General features: G+C 43.6%; 1 protein-coding gene across 4 annotated transcripts in view; it reads right to left on the reverse strand.

Moving 5' to 3' along the window:
• Positions 1 to 14,283: 14,283 nt before the first annotated feature.
• The window catches only part of ENOX2 (ecto-NOX disulfide-thiol exchanger 2), a 292,330-nt gene continuing 289,992 nt past the window's right edge, over positions 14,284 to 16,621 (reverse strand). For 3 of the 4 annotated variants that reach the window (XM_029607116.1, XM_029607118.1, XM_029607119.1), the window contains one exon: positions 14,284 to 15,779. In XM_029607116.1, the coding sequence (XP_029462976.1) occupies positions 15,648 to 15,779 (132 nt within the window). In that variant the 3' untranslated portion in view covers positions 14,284 to 15,647. The remainder of the gene's footprint in view (positions 15,780 to 16,621) is intronic. The other variant, XM_029607117.1, reaches the window with a different exon arrangement.

Genomic DNA, 16,621 nt, shown 5'->3' on the forward strand with positions numbered 1-16,621 from the left:
CTTAGCTCCGCACTTAACTCGGATCTAATGGGGGAGAGGGCTATGCAAAGGAAGGGGGGGGGAGAGAATTGAGTGACGAAAAGAAATTGTAACATTATTACAGCAAGTTTTGAACGATAACTACATCAGTCTGAATCTTTCACTTCATTAGTAATATTAAACATTTGTGTTGAAATTTTTGTATTTATTACTTGAATCTCCTCCCAAATTGTCTCAAGAGAAAAAACTTGAGGCCTTACCAACTCGTGGTATGGTGCAGGTAACTGCTCAGACAAGTTCTTCCTTTGCTGCTGCTGTTCCTCTCCAGCTGCTACTTCTGCTTCCCGGTCAGCTTGAGAATGGGCTGAGACTCCTTCCCCCACCAACATGAGCTCTGGCAGAGATTCTCGCGAGGCACGCGGCTCTAGTGCTGCCATATCTCCTCGCTGTTGGCAGGCACGTCTCAGCACGGTATTCGCAGGAGGAGACCTTTCCTCCGGTGAAAGGCCTAGCTCAGGCTCATCTTCTCCCTGAGTTACGGGCAGCGAATTCACTGCCAAAGCGGCTATTTCCTGGCAAATGTGAGCATCCATGGGGCCCACTACCGATTGGGTCAAGGGAGGCACCGAAGTTACGTGCACCCTTGCCCTCCTCTTGTGGGCTGAATGCAGCATAGGAATTAGGTCAGGAAGGTAAGAGATGCTCACATACGTCTCACCAGATCGCCATCTTGGATCTCCTCCTGTTACCACTTTAATTCTGCTTTGATATTGTTTATACTGAAGGGGCTGCAGGTGGTGTATCCTACTTACAGGAGTGTCCTTCAAGTTTTTCTCTATCTCCATCTGTTGAAAGGGAGGCATAACCCAGCAGTCTGGGCTGATCCATGGTACTACAGCAATGAAAATTAGCAGGTAAGAACCAATTTTTTTATGTCTCCTGCCCCACTAGCAGCCTCTCTCAGAAGGATTCAATACTGTTCTGTAATGCCCTTAGAATTTTATTGAAAAAGTTCTGTCATACTAATGTCCTCTGCTGCCTTTATGCCATGGTATGCCTACTATTTTTTAGGGATGTGAATTGGGCTTTGGACGATTGAAAATATCTGACGATATTTTCAAAATCGTCAGAAATCGGGGGCTCCCAATAAGAGAACCCCACGATTTTGTTCCTGGTGTTCTCTTATCGTTTTGGGGGAAGGCGGGAAAAAGGCACACCAAAACAATCCCTAAACCCACCCCAACCCTTAAACTGTTCCCTTAGCTTCCCCCACCCTCCCGAACCCCCCTAAAACTTTTTACAAGTACCTGGTGGTCCAGTGGGGGGGTCCCGGGAGCCATCTCCCCCTCTCGGGCCGTCGGTTGCCACTAATCAAAATGGTGCCGATGGCCCTTTGCCCTTACCATGTGACAGGGTATCCATGCCATTGGCCGGCCCCTGTCACATGGTAGGAGCACTGGATGGCCCATGCCATTTTTAAAGATGGTGGTCATTGTTAAAAAATACCATTCTAGAAGCACAGTCCAGATGTATTCCACACATTAAGAAAGGTGGAAAGAAGGCAAAACGATTACCGGCATGGTTAAAAGGGGAGGTGAAAGAAGCTATTTTAGCCAAAAGATCTTCATTCAAAAATTGGAAGAAGGATCCAACAGAAGAAAATAGGATAAAGCAAAATTGCTTACCTTGTAATAGGTGCTATCCCAGGACAGCAGGATGTAGTCCTCACATATGGGTGACGTCACTCACGGAGCCCTAATGCGGGAAAACTTCTGGCAAAGTTTCTAGAAGCTTTTGACTGGCAGCCTGGGGCTACTGAGCATGCCCGGCATGCCATGATATTCCCTGCCACAGGGGTCTCACTTCAGTCTCGTATGTAGCAATAAGCGTTAGCAAAAATAAAAATAATAAAGGTGTGAATGACCAACTCCGCGGGGTGGCGGGTGGGTTCTGTGAGGACTACATCCTGCTGTCCTGGGATAACACCTATTACAAGGTAAGCAATTTTGCTTTATCCCAGGACAAGCAGGATGCTAGTCCTCACATATGGGTGATTAGCAAGCTAGAGGCTGAGTCATTGTCCATGAAGTTAGCAGTGATGTGTTATTGAGGAAATGAGTCAGCCGAAGATCACAGCAGAAGGGTTGTAGAAGGAGTTGGGATTAAACTGGAAACAAGTTCTTTAAGACAGATTGTCCATAGGCTGAATCTTGTCGTCCTTGTTTATCCAGACAGTAATGAGCTGCAAAGGTGTGAAGAGAACTTCATGTTGCTGCTTTACATATGTCAATGATTGGCACTGAACGAAAATGTGCTACTGAAGTTGACATTGCTCGTACTGAATGTGCTTTTACTCGCCCTTGAAGAGGAAAGCCTGCTTCTTCATAGCAAAATTGTATGCAATCTGCTAACCAGTTGGATAGAGTATGTTTGCCCACTGCTTTACCTGGCTTATTTGGATCATAAGAAACAAAAAGCTGATTGGATTTTCTGAGGGATGTAGTGCGATTTAAATAAAAAGACAATGCACGTTTACAGTCCAAAGTGTGTAAAGCTCTTTCCCCTTGGTGAGGATGAGGCCTTGGAAAGAATGTGGGTAGAACTATGGTTTGATTTAAATGGAATTCCGTAACTACCTTAGGAAGGAATTTTTGGGTGTGTACGGAGAACCACTCTGTCATGTAGAAACTTTGTATAAGGTTCATATGTGACAAGTGCTTGTAACTCACTAACTCTTCTAGCTGATGTAATGGCTACGAGGAAGATAGTCTTCCATGTGAGAAATTTGAGATCATAAGAATGTATGGGTTCGAAAGGAGAACGCATTAATGCTGTTAAAACCAGATTCAGGTCCCATTCTGTGACTGGAGGCCGACTTGGTGGTTTAAGGTGAGTTAGACCGCTCATAAATCTACTGACAAGAGGTTGTGTGGATATAGGTGCATCTCCGAGTTTGTTATGATAAGCTGAGATTGCACTCAAATGTACTCTGATTGAAGTCTGAAGACCAGAGTCTGAAAGATGGTATAAATAATCTAAAAGAGAAGTAGTGGGGCAAGTGAAAGGATCAATATAGTTCTGTCTGCCCCACAGAGAGAACCTTTTCCATTTGAAAGAATAATTCTTTCTAGTGGATGGTTTGCGTGAAGCTATAAGCACTTGAGAAACATTTGTTGACAGATTGAGTGGTTGTAAGATTAAGCTTTCAACATCCATGCCGATAGGGATTGAAGGTTGGGATGGCGCAACCGACCCTGATCCTGAGTTATGAGATTGGGAGCTACTCCCAGGCGTATTGGATCCCTGACTGAAAGGTCTAGCAGTGTGGGAAACCATACTTGTCGAGGCCAGTATGGGGCTATGAGTATCATGGTCTCCTTGTCTTGCTGTAGTTTCACTAGAGTTTTCGTTATGAGCGGTATTGGATGATATGCATATAGTAGGCCTGAGTTCCAAGGGCGAGCAAAAGCATCCTTGGCTGGCTGGTTCTTCTGTTTGTGTAGAGAACAGAAGTTGTCCACTTTGTGATTCAGATGCGACGCAAAGAGGTCTGTTGTTGGTTGTCCCCAACGTTGGAATATCTTGGTCGCTACTGAGGGATTCAGGGACCATTCGTGTGGTTGGAACTGACGACTGAGTCGATCTGCTAGCACATTTTGAATTCCTGCTAGATAAGTGGCCTGTAGGAACATTGAGTGGTTCAAGGCCCAGCCCCAAATTTGTGCAGCTTCTTGACAAAGGAGATACGAGCCCGTACCTCCCTGTTTGTTGATGTACCACATAGCTACTGTATTGTCTGTTTGGATCAGAACAGTCTTGTGTGAAAGGCAGTCCTTGAACGCATGAAGCGCATAACGTATAGCTCGAAGTTCCAGAAAATTGATCTGATATGTGGCTTCGAGTCTTGTCCAAGTTCCTTGAGTTTGAAGAGAGTTTATGTGAGCTCCCCACCCCAAGGTGGATGCATCTGTAGTTAATGTTATCTGAGGGACTGGTTTCTGGAAGGGTAGGCCCTTGCATAAATTGTCCTTGGTTGTCCACCATCGTAGTGATGAGCGTAGTTGGTGGGTTACTTGGATTGGATAGTGTAATGGCTGAATGGCTTGGATCCATTGTCATCGTAGAGTCCATTGGGTTACTCTCATGGCGAGTCGTGCCATAGGCGTGACTTGAACTGTTGAGGCCATGTGGCCTAGTAAGGTGAGGAACTGATGGGCTGTCGCTTGTTGTTGTAAGGAAATTGAGTGTGCCAACAGGGACAGTGTGTCTGCACGATCTGGTAGAAAAGCCTGTGCAATGTCTGTGTTTAATTCTGCTCCTATGAATTGGAGTAGATGAGAAGGATTCATGTGGGATTTCTGATAATTGATGAGGAATCCCAGTCTGTGAAGTATAGCTATTGTGCGATTTAGTGAAGTTATTGCTCCTTGTTGAGATTGACTTTTGATGAGCCAATCGTCGAGATAAGGAAAGACATGAACACCTTGTTTGTGTAAGTGTGCTGCTATCACTGCCAGGCATTTGGTGAATACTCTGGGAGCTGAAGCCAGGCCAAATGGTAACACTCGGTATTGGAAATGCTGATGGCCTACTGTGAATCGCAGATACTTGCGATGAGGTGGGAATATAGGAATGTGTGTATAAGCATCTTGAAGATGCAGAGAACAAAGCCAATCTCCTTTGTGTAGAAGTGGAAGCATGGTGCCTAGAGAAACCATCCTGAACTTTTCTTTTTTTAAGAATTTGTTGAGATTTCTGAGATCTAGAATGGGACGTAGGCCTCCAGTTTTCTTTGGAATGAGGAAATACCGGGAATAGAATCCTCTGCCCTTCTAACTGTGTGGTACTTGTTCCACAGCTCTTGATTGCAGAAGAGCGGATAATTCTGTTTGTAATTGAAGTTTGTGATTGTGATTGAGATGGGAATAGTGTGGTGGAAACTCCTGAGGGAGTGATGTGAAGTCGAGGCGGTAGCCTTGATGGATTATCGAAAGGACCCAATGATCGGATGTTATTGATGTCCACTCCTTGAAGAAATGGGATATTCTTCCTCCAACTGGCAAGGTGGTTTGGGGATTGGAATAGAGGCCTTGTTCTCTGAATTTCATTTCAAAAACCCGAGGCAGGTCCTGTTTGAGGAGCTGGTTGGGGCCTCGCAGACCACTGTTGTCTTTGTTGAGACCTTGGAGGTCTTGCTCTAGAAGTGGGAGGATAGTACCTTTTTGGTCTGTAGAAAGGACATTTTGTCTCCCTACGTGGTGGTCTGCGACTTGTGTGGGTTGCAGGGTCATGAGGTAGCAGGGAGAGTTGCTTTAGAGTCTCTGAGTGCTCTCGAAGCTGAGCCACGGCATCCTGAACTTTGGTGCCAAATAAATTATCTCCCTGACAGGGAAGGTCCACCAGTTTGTCCTGGACTTCTGGCCTTAGATCAGAGGCCTTTAGCCAGGCCCACCTTCTGGCACTAATGCCTGATGCTGCTGTTCTGGAAGATGTTTCAAAAGCATCATAGACGGCTCTGACCTCGTGCTTTCCTGTGTCTAAGCCTTTTTGAATTATGTTTTGTGCTGCCTCTTGGTGTTGTTGAGGCAGAGAAGGTACAAATTCTTCAATCTGTTTCCAGAGATTTCTCTGGTGTTGAGTCATGTAAAGTTGGTATGCTGAAATCTTTGAGTTTAGCATGGCTCCTTGATAGATTTTTCTACCCATCTGATCTAAAAACCTATTGTCCTTGCCTGGAGGGATTGAGACATGGGTTCTGGTCCTGCGAGATTTCTTTTGTGCAGATTCAACTACAAGGGAATTGTGAGGAAGTTGAGTTTTCTCATATCCTGGTGCAGATTGTACGAGATAGGTAGAATCTACCCTTTTATTAACAGCAGGAGTTGTACAGGGTGTTCCCAAATCCTCTGCTGGAGTTGTAGGAGCACTTCATGGATAGGGATGGCCAGATTGTGCTTAGGAGGATCTACAAACTGTAGAATTTGCAGTGTCTGTTGCCTCTCATCTTTTTCAGCTTGTAGTTGAAAAGGTATGGACTCAGACATCGCCTGGATGAAGGAGGAAAATGAAAGGTCCTCTGGAGGTGACTGTTTTTTGGACTGAGGTGGAGAGGGATCAGACATAAAGTCTTCTGATGAGGGCTCAGATGCGGTGTCCGACCAGGTATCAGAAGTTGGTGTTTGATGTGGAGGTATCCCAGAAGGGCCCTGTAATGGATCTTGTGAGTCAGGTGAAGTTTCCTGTTCCTCCTCTTCTTGCCCTGGCATAATAGGCAAGGAAGCCAGAGAAGGTCTTGATATCTTTTAGTGAGAAGGCTGTGCAATGCTGCTTCAGAGCTAGAAGGGTCTGGAGCTGTAGTAGAAGGTTTTGGCAAAGAATGTTTGAATTTCCCCGATGACTTTTGCATGGAAGTAGTTTTCCTTTGCAAAGGAGGTTTGGATGGTGCCATTGTATAGAGAGACATCGACTGTGTAGCAGATGACATCGTTGATGTCGTAAAGGAAAACATCGAGATAGGAATCATCGATGTTATAGGCCGGGTTGGCATCGAAGGCATCGAGAAAGGTAAAGGCACCGATGGTATCGATGGGATGAATGCCTGAACAGGCTCCGTCATCGATGTTGTCATCTGCATTGAGGTAGACGACAGCGGAATCGAAGGCATCGAAGATACCGCTGGCATCGGCGTATACGCCAGCATCGATGGAACCGTCGGCATCGGCTGTGAAGCCGGTATCAAAAACTTCTGTCATCGGCGATCCCGCCGGCATCGACATGGGTGTCGGCATTGGCGATGGCGCCGGAATTTGTTGTTTTAAGGCATCGGTGACAATTTGCTTGATTAACATAGTCAAGTCAGGAATCGAAGTCGATGACTGGGGTAAGGTCGACGGTATCGATGCCGGAACCGAGGGAACGGAAGTCACCGTAGGTGAAGACGATTTATGCTTCTTAGCGATCGGTTCGTCCGGCGGTGGGATAGAACGATGCCGTCGGTGCTTATGCTTTGATCTTGGTTCAGATACCGACCTTGTCGATGAAGTAGAGGGTGTTGGTGAAGAGGCATCGCCTGAACCCTCTGGAAGTCGTTTTTTGAGAAGAATCTTCTTAGTAAGGCCTACCGGAGATGATTTTGTGGAAGTTGTCGGTGAAGGCCCCGATTGGATTTTAAAAATCTGTGCCATTTTTTCTTGGCGGAGTTTTCTGCCTTTTGTAGTCATCTCCTGGCAATTCTGGACAGGAAGCGATGTCATGCTGTCCTCCGAGGCACCGAATGCATTCTATATGGGGGTCCGTTATGGACATCGTTCGGTTACAGGCTGGGTACTTTTTGAAGCCTGATGCCATCGTGAGTCGACGGCCGTCGATGGAAAAATGCTAAAATATTTTTAGTGGAAGCTAATTTCTTTGTCACCGTCCGGTGACAATCACTGTGAGACCCCAAATGGGGCAAAAATTTGAAAGAAAAGATTGACTTTTTTAGTCAACTTGTGAGGAAAACCTCACAGGTCTCCTGTGACCACGATGTCAATGGCAGCGCGTTAAAACGAAGACTGAAGTGAGACCCCTGTGGCAGGGAATATCATGGCATGCCGGGCATGCTCAGTAGCCCCAGGCTGCCAGTCAAATGCTTCTAGAAACTTTGCCAGATGTTTTCCCGCATTAGGGCTCCGTGAGTGACGTCACCCATATGTGAGGACTAGCATCCTGCTTGTCCTGGGATAATACATAAACGTTGGCAAGTTAAATGTAAGACAGGCTAAGAGAGAATTTGAAAAAAATTTGGCCGTAGAGGCAAAAACTCACAGTAAAAACATTTTTAAATATATCCGAAGCAGAAAGCCTGTGAGGGAGTCAGTTGGACCGTTAGATGATCGAGGGGTTAAAGGGGCACTTAGCGAAGATAAGGCCATCGCAGAAAGATTAAATGAATTCTTTGCTTCGGTGTTTACTGAAGAGGATGTTGAGGAGGTACCCGTAATGGAGAAGGTTTTCATGGGTAATGATTCAGATGGACTGAATCAAATCACGGTGAACCTAGAAGATGTGGTAGGCCTGATTGACAAACTGAAGAGTAGTAAATCACCCGGACCGGATGGTATACACCGCAGAGTTCTGAAGGAACTAAAAAATGAAATTTCAGACCTATTAGTAAAAATTTGTAACTTATCATTAAAATCATCCATTGTACCTGAAGACTGGAGGATAGCAAATGTAACCCCAATATTTAAAAAGGACTCCAGGGGCGATCCGGGAAAGTACAGACCGGTTAGCCTGACTTCAGTGCCAGGAAAAATAGTGGAAAGTGTTCTAAACATCAAAATCACAGAACATATAGAAAGACATGGTTTAATGGAACAAAGTCAGCATGGCTTTACCCAGGGCAAGTCTTGCCTCACAAATCTGCTTCACTTTTTTGAAGGAGTTAATAAACATGTGGATAAAGGTGAACCGGTAGATATAGTATACTTGGATTTTCAGAAGGCGTTTGACAAAGTTCATCATGAGAGGCTTCTAGGAAAAGTAAAAAGTCATGGGACAGGTGGCGATGTCCTTTCGTGGATTGCAAACTGGCTAAAAGACAGGAAACAGAGAGTAGGATTAAATGGACAATTTTCTCAGTGGAAGGGAGTGGACAGTGGAGTGCCTCAGGGATCTGTATTGGGACCCTTACTTTTCAATATATTTATAAATGATCTGGAAAGAAATACGACGAGTGAGATAATCAAATTTGCAGATGACACAAAATTGTTCAGAGTAGTTAAATCACAAGCAGATTGTGATAAATTGCAGGAAGACCTTGTGAGACTGGAAAATTGGGCATCCAAATGGCAGATGAAATTTAATGTGGATAAGTGCAAGGTGATGCATATAGGGAAAAATAACCCATGCTATAGTTACACAATGTTAGGTTCCATATTAGGTGCTACAACCCAAGAAAGAGATTTAGGTGTCATAGTGGATAACACATTGAAATCGTCGGTTCAGTGTGCTGCGGCAGTCAAAAAAGCAAACAGAATGTTGGGAATTATTAGAAAGGGAATGGTGAATAAAATGGAAAATGTCATAATGCCTCTGTATCGCTCCATGGTGAGACCGCACCTTGAATACTGTGTACAATTCTGGTAGCCGCATCTCAAAAAAGATATAATTGCAATGGAGAAGGTACAGAGCAGGGCTACCAAAATGATAAAGGGAATGGAACAACGCCCCTATGAGGAAAGACTAAAGAGATTAGGACTTTTCAGCTTGGAGAAGAGACGACTGAAGGGGGGATATGATAGAGGTGTTTAAAATCATGAGAGGTCTAGAACGGGTAGATGTGAATCGGTTATTTACTTTTTCAGATCGTAGAAAGACTAGGGGGCACTCCATGAAGTTAGCAGGGTGCACATTTAAAACTAATCGGAGAAAGTTCTTTTTTCTCAACGCACAATTAAACTCTGGAATTTGTTGCCAGAGGATGTGGTTAGTGCAGTTAGTATAGCTGTGTTTAAAAAAGGATTGGGTACGTTCTTGGAGGAGAAGTCCATTACCTGCTATTAAGTTCACCTAGAGAATAAGAACATAAGAACATAAGAAAATGCCATACTGGGTCAGACCAAGGGTCCATCAAGCCCAGCATCCTGTTTCCAACAGTGGCAAATCCAGGCCATAAGAACCTGGCAAGTACCCAAAAACTAAGTCTATTCCATGTAACCATTGCTAATGGCAGTGGCTATTCTCTAAGTGAACTTAATAGCAGGTAATGGACTTCTCCTCCAAGAACTTATCCAATCCTTTTTTAAACACAGCTATACTAACTGCACGAACCACATTCTCTGGCAACAAATTCCAGAGTTTAATTGTGCGATGTTTAGCAATGGAAACATGGAATAGACTTAGTTTTTGGGTACTTGCCAGGTTCTAGTGGCCTGGATTGGCCACTGTTGGAAGCAGGATGCTGGGCTTGATGGACCCTTGGTCTGACCCAGTATGGCATTTTATTATGTTCTTATAGATGAAGTAGAGAGTCCTGAAAAAATCTCAGATGAATGGGAAGAATCTTCCGATAAATGTGGAGGAGATAGAGAATCTTCCAAGTCCACCACTAAAAGTGGAGATGGACTTCTAGGCCTTTCATGACCTGAAGTGTGTTTCTTATATTGTTTTACAGGTGTAGATGCGCTGCTGTGTCAATCTTCATCAGTTCCTGGGTGTCGACACTCTTCAGATATATCAGTGCGTCGATGTTTCTCCGCTATGTCGGATCATCGACGCTGGTCCTCTGCATCGATGCATTGGCGCTGCTCAGTTGTCGAGGTTGCTCCGATGCGTCAATGTTGCTGATCTTTCCCTGAAGCCTCGGGCCGCCGCTGAGACAGCTTATCACTCGGTAACGACGCATCAGACGAAGGCTGCGTCAATGGTGCGCCCCCAGCTGTTCGTATCGAAGGATTTTTCTTTTTCTTTCTCTGTTTGTGACCTGGAGGGTCACCTTCGATGGGCATGGGTTTTGGGGGTCGACTGCGGGCCCAGAGTCGACCTGGCTGAAGCATCAGAGGGGGCATATGAGCCCGTCTTGTCCTCTCTGAGCTGGGCAATCTGTGCTGCTCTCTGGCACTGTGCCCTTGGGGACATACATCCACAATCTGTACAGTTTGCCTGATCATGTGTTTTGGACCAAGGCAAATGTAACAAAATTGATGTCTGTCAGTTACAGACATAATTTTACCACAGTCACAGAATTTAAAATCTGGATGAGGCAAGATGTAAATATTCTGTGGTGAAAATTGAAGTTTTAAAGAAATAACTGAAGTTTTTCTCTTCACAGCAACTTTTCCTCACAAGAACTGTAGAGCTCCCTGTGCGGTTAGTCGCGTGGAAAAAAACAGACTGAGGAGCCTCGAGGAGGCACAGGGACAGGCAGGAGGGAACACCTCATCTAAAGACTTTGGTGATCTTAGAGAGCTCCACCACCTAGTGGCACGGAGGACGTACCCAGACAGCATGGCTAATTCAGCTGCTTATCTATGGGAAAAATGATGGATGACTCTCTTGAGATCTAGGATGGGGCAAAAGGAATCCTCCTTCTTGGGCACAATGAAATAAATGGAATATCGGTCCATATTTTCTTGTGACACTGGCACTAGGACTACAGCCCGCAGGCTGAGGTCTTGGCAACATACACTCCACTGCCTCTCTCTTCTGCAGAGAGACACCATGAAAACATCCCAAGGAACACTTAGAAACTCCAGAACATAGCCATTTTTTATCACCTCCAGAACCCACTGGTCTGATGTAATCTCGACCCATCTCCGATAATAAAGAGAGAGACGACCCTCTATCTCCTGTTCCTGGGGGTGGGTTGGCACAAATTCATTGAGAGGTTCGGGGAGTACCACCACTCGAGCCTGCACCCTGTCTGAGCTGCCTGAGACGAAAGGACTGAGACCTACCCAAAAGTTGAACTCTCTGAGAAGCCGCTCCTCTGTAGGGTCAAAAGCATTTGAAATCCCTAGCACAACCTCTCATGTCAAAGGAGCACGGCCCCTGCTTCTTATTCTCTGGTAACCGAGGAAGCTGAGACTCACTCCACTTATTGGCCATTTTTTCCAGCTCACTCCCAAACAAGAGTGATCTTTAAAAGGCAATTTTGTAAAATTAGATTTTAAAATTGTATCAGCCAACCAATTCCTAAGCTATAGCTGATGCCTGGCTGCTATTACTGAAGCCACCCCTCTGGCAGAAGTGTAGACCAGGTTGCAGCCCGCATCTGCCAAAAAGGTGGCTGCTGGTTCCATCACTACCCTGGAAATCACATCAGATTCAGTGACTTCCTGAGAGAGAAGTAAAAAAGTGAGCCACCAGGGAGCAACAAGAGGCTATCTAGAAATTAACTGCCATCTCCTCAAAGGTCTGCTTTAGGATAGCCTCAATTCTCCTATCTTGCGCATCCTTCAATGCCACTCCCTCTTCTACTGGGATAGTCATCCGCTTGGTGATGGCACATACAAGTGCATCCACTTTCTGAAAGTGCAACTGCTCTTTTGCAGCTGGATCCAGGGGGTACAGTCCTTTCAAGGCTTGTCCTCCTTTAAAATTAGCTTCCGGGGTGCCCCATTCAAGATCAATCAATTCTTGAATAGCTTCCATAATGAGGAAGAAACATGAAGCTTTACACAAAAAAATGAAAATGGGATTTTTCTTTGACTTAGACATGGAATTAGCACCTGCCACTCCCAGCCTCTTCAATGTCTGGAAATAAAAGCCAGCATCTCTATGAAAGAGACGCATCATTGTTCTATATGGCTCCAATCCAGGAGGAATTTCCCCATCCTCCAGGGAGTAAGGATTGGCTTCATCATCCGTGCCATGCAGGTCCCTATCAGCATGACCTGCTGCAGGTCTAGACGTATGCTGATGCTTATCCATAGCACCTGCGAGAGTCACAGCCTGCGATCCTGAACTGTTAGGATTGACCAGGACTGCCGACTGTGCCTGAAGAAAAGACTGCAGACCTTGAAAAAAATCCCACCCAAGAAAAAGCAGAGGGATCCATACCAAAACCAGGGGGGTGTCTGTCCTGCACCCACTGAACTACCTTCCCCAGTTGACCAACCAGTTAGGGGAGCCCCAAACCCAGGCAAAACCTCTGGCAGTTCCCCCTTCCTTGTTCATTCCTGCATCATGCTGGGAAGAACTGGGCTTAGCAAAATCAGTAGGAGACAATTTTCCCTGAGCTTCCAAGCAGCGCTGATACACGTTTATTTATTTATTTAACATTTTTATATACCGCCCTTCATGAAAAGATTCATATCAGATCGGTTTACATGGAACGTAGGGACTAACTAAATAAATAACCATATAACAAGAAGGCAATAACAAGTTACATATAACAAGGGTATCCAACTTAGGGGCTAGAGTAGCCGGGAAGTAGAAGTACAGCAAAAAACTAGAGGGTAAATATATATATATATACTGAGAATGGTCCGAGTGACTGGTTAGTGGGGTGGTTAGAGGGGAAGCCAGGCTGTCATGCCCAAATATGGCAAGCAGCACAAAGGGTAATGCGCTTAGGCTTCTTTGTTACCTGCGCCATGGACAAACACCCGCTTTCCATGGACAGCCAAAATGTAGGTGCCCAATACATAGTTCAGGTAGGCTTCCACCTGAGCACTCTTAAATGCACACCTAAGCGCCCAACTGTGCACACTGTTTCGCAGCAGCCTTGTGTGCAGAAAAGCGTGCAAATGCTGCCGTGGCCTACTACGCAGCAATAAAGCAAAGCCTGAGAGCAGGGCCTAGTCAAAAATGTCACTCAACCTGCCTAGCTACGACTCCTCCCCAAGCCCCACCAGAGATGGGAATAGACGCCTGATCAGCATGGGAGATGCACGTCCATCTGCTGGAGATGGAGAATACTGGTGGGCTGATGTCAATGCAGGAGTATATATATTGTGACCTTAGCTTTTGTCCCTCTCCATCTACTGCTAGAGGCACATAACCCACTGGGGTGAATTAATCTGTCTGAATGGTAAGAAATGTCTCATTTGTTGCATTTTATTCATTCAACCCCTAATTCCAACTTTAATTGACTTTTGTACTCTTGTAATGATAATTTTAAGATGCTCTTACTAATAAAGTCATGGTTTATGTATTTTAAATATTTTATTGTATTTTCCTGATGTGCAATTTATTTTTTAATTGTTAAATTTTTATTTTTGGAATATTATATATTTTCTACTCTAAATTTAATGATTGTAAACTGATTGATGCACTGTTTTGTCAACCATTAAGATGGCATTGCCGAATGACAGTTTAAAAAAGCCAATAAATAAATACAAATAAAATTTCAAATGAATACATAAACCTACAAAATCTTGTAAATGCTGAGAGCTGATTATTGCTTTCCATTATTTAATGTAATGTACAACAGGTAAAACAGAATAAAGTATTCATGGGTTGTAACTGCACAGCGGAGGCAACTGGGTTCATGTCCTAGCTCAGGTCTTCGGCTCACCAAGTGTTCACAGCCCATGGGGAATGGAGTTGTCATCATGCAATGACAACATTTAGTGGCAGGCTTTAGGATTCATGGTGGCAAGGCTCTGGAGAAAGCCCTGGTGCATGGCCCCTGGCTGAGAACCATCACTAGTCAGTGACTGTACAAAAGAAAGTTGGGAAGGGGTATAAAATAGGGAAAAGAAAATCCCTAGGTAATTGCAAATGAAGGCACATGGCATCACATCATGTTTGATCTGAAGGCCACCCAAAAAAGCAGGTTGAAACTGCCAGGTCAAAAAACAGAGAATAGAGTATGCATAACACACAAACCATAAAAAGATTTTAATTGAAAAATACTTTTATCATAACAGACCTTACCAATTTAAAATGTAAAACCTGAAATGTTTTCAGCTTGTTTTAAATTCATTAGAAATTTGTACTTTTTAGCTACATATGGATTTAGGTGAAGCAGCACAAAGACAGGAGCATGCTTACAAAAATATCCCTTATTAACAATAGATTTTTTCTACCTAATGCAGAAAAATAAAATCTCTTGACATAATAGGAAAACAGTAGGCAAAAATGACAGTAGGTAGATGCATGAGGTTATATCCATAACTTCCAGAGGCACAGCTTTTAAATATGTTTCTCATGTTATTTTTTTAAATCTTTATTTTTAATACTTTTTCTACTGAACGTTTCAAGAATACTGGCCTATTTCAAGGTTAAAAAGGTTGCATTTAAAACATAAGTAAATTCTTCAAATCATACACTTATATCAGCAGTTGTTCTAATGGACAGTTAAAGGAAAGTAAGAGACATTGCTTTTCATTATTTTCATTAATGTTCTAAACAAAAAATAAGCGACTTGGCTCCTGAAAATCAGCTTAATTACAAAACTCTCTCCTGTCCACTGCAGCCCATTCCCATTTTCAATATAGGGTATGTTTTAAGGAATGTTATTCACTCTGAAGCAGATGAAAGGCGGAATATAAATCAAATAAAGAAAGATGAAAGAATGTGCCTCTGCTAATATCATACAACAGTCTGTGAACTGGAGTTTCCTGTGCCTGACACAGTGAGCTTTTCATAGCCAATTATATTTTCTTCGGTATGGATTAGTCATGGAAAGAGCCCAGAGTCAGTAGTAAACAGTTCTGTCCACCTGCACTATCACTCCATTTTCAGCCGGGTACATGTTCTACAATATAAATGTAAAAAATAAGAATACATTGTATGGCATGCTCTCCATTTTATGTAACTCCTTATACATTGCTGGCAATTTCTCAATTTATAGGATAAGAAAGGTTCCAGAGCACAATTTCAGAAAACATTTCAATTAGCAGTATCACATTACCATCTCAGTAGTATTTAAATAAGAGATCAACCTTTACAACAGTAGTACAGACATCTGACATCAGCTAGACCAGGACACTTTTATTCCAAAAATTAAAAAAAGAACAAAAAAAACCCCCAAAGTGGGAAACCTTACAACACTTCAATTTCTTTCAACATCTGCTCAGTGCATGAAGGGTTATCTCACCAGAAAGCTCTGATTTTAAATCTATATACATATGTAGTTCAATTAAATATGTAGGCTATAGTAGCATCACAGGTATATATAATGCACATAGGTATGTCTATTTCTTTTCAGCTTTGACAACTCATAAAACTAGAATAGATCAAGTCATTTTCAGTCCCTCAAAGCCACAGAATTTCCATCTCTTCTCCAGGCTGGCTCCTACCCCACTCATCTCTTGTTTAAAGGTATGATGGAGACGAGACATAATCATCTCTACTTCACTTGTACAAATCTGGAAAAGAAGCAAAGTAATCCACAATTTCAATTCAGTCCAAATAAAGAGTATCTTTGCAATACATGCAGCCTTGCTGGGTTCTTTTCCTTTTCTTGAGTCTCCAATAGATTGGAGAATCCACAATGTTGCTACTGAAGGCATGCAACTGGTAATGAACTGTCCATTGGGAGCATGAAATCGCACCCATAGGTCCTGAGGAATTACCATTTTCAGAAGAAAAAGTGACTGGAACCACTATAATTTTTTGTGTGTGAATATACTATACAGACCATATATGAAGGGCCAAGTTAGGCCCTGGAAATGAATACAGCTCCTTCTGCTTCCACAATCTCTACAGATTCTGAAGGCAACACTGCATTTTATGACCTGCTGTAAGAACAGAATTGCTTACCTGTTTTCCATAAACATCAGGATAATAAGTCACACAAATGGGAGCTTTCAGAGCTCAGAAAAACCTAGAAAGCTTTGTTGATCATGTGCAAATTTTTCTGTGCAACTGCTGTTGTGAAAACTTCCTCAATCTTATATTTTAGTTTAAATACCACCAAAATGGACGGCAGGAGAGTATATGCTCCTCCAAAATAAACCCTGATGGTTTAGACAGGGGTAGCCGAACCAGTGTCTTGCAAGCCACATGTGGCTTCCTGATAATTTAACTGTAGATTTTTGATGGCTGTCAGCAGCAGTGGAGTGAGTGGCCCACACAGGCCTGATGGGATGTAGAGGTGGAGTCTGCCACTATTCCCCCTCCCACTGGCAAACATTAAAATTTATATGTGCTTTGTGCTAGAAATATATAGAATAGATGAGGACACTATTTTGGATCTCGAAGGTCAGAA

Source organism: Rhinatrema bivittatum, chromosome 6 (assembly GCF_901001135.1).
Source record: "Rhinatrema bivittatum chromosome 6, aRhiBiv1.1, whole genome shotgun sequence".
Classification (NCBI taxonomy): Eukaryota; Metazoa; Chordata; class Amphibia; order Gymnophiona; family Rhinatrematidae; genus Rhinatrema; species Rhinatrema bivittatum.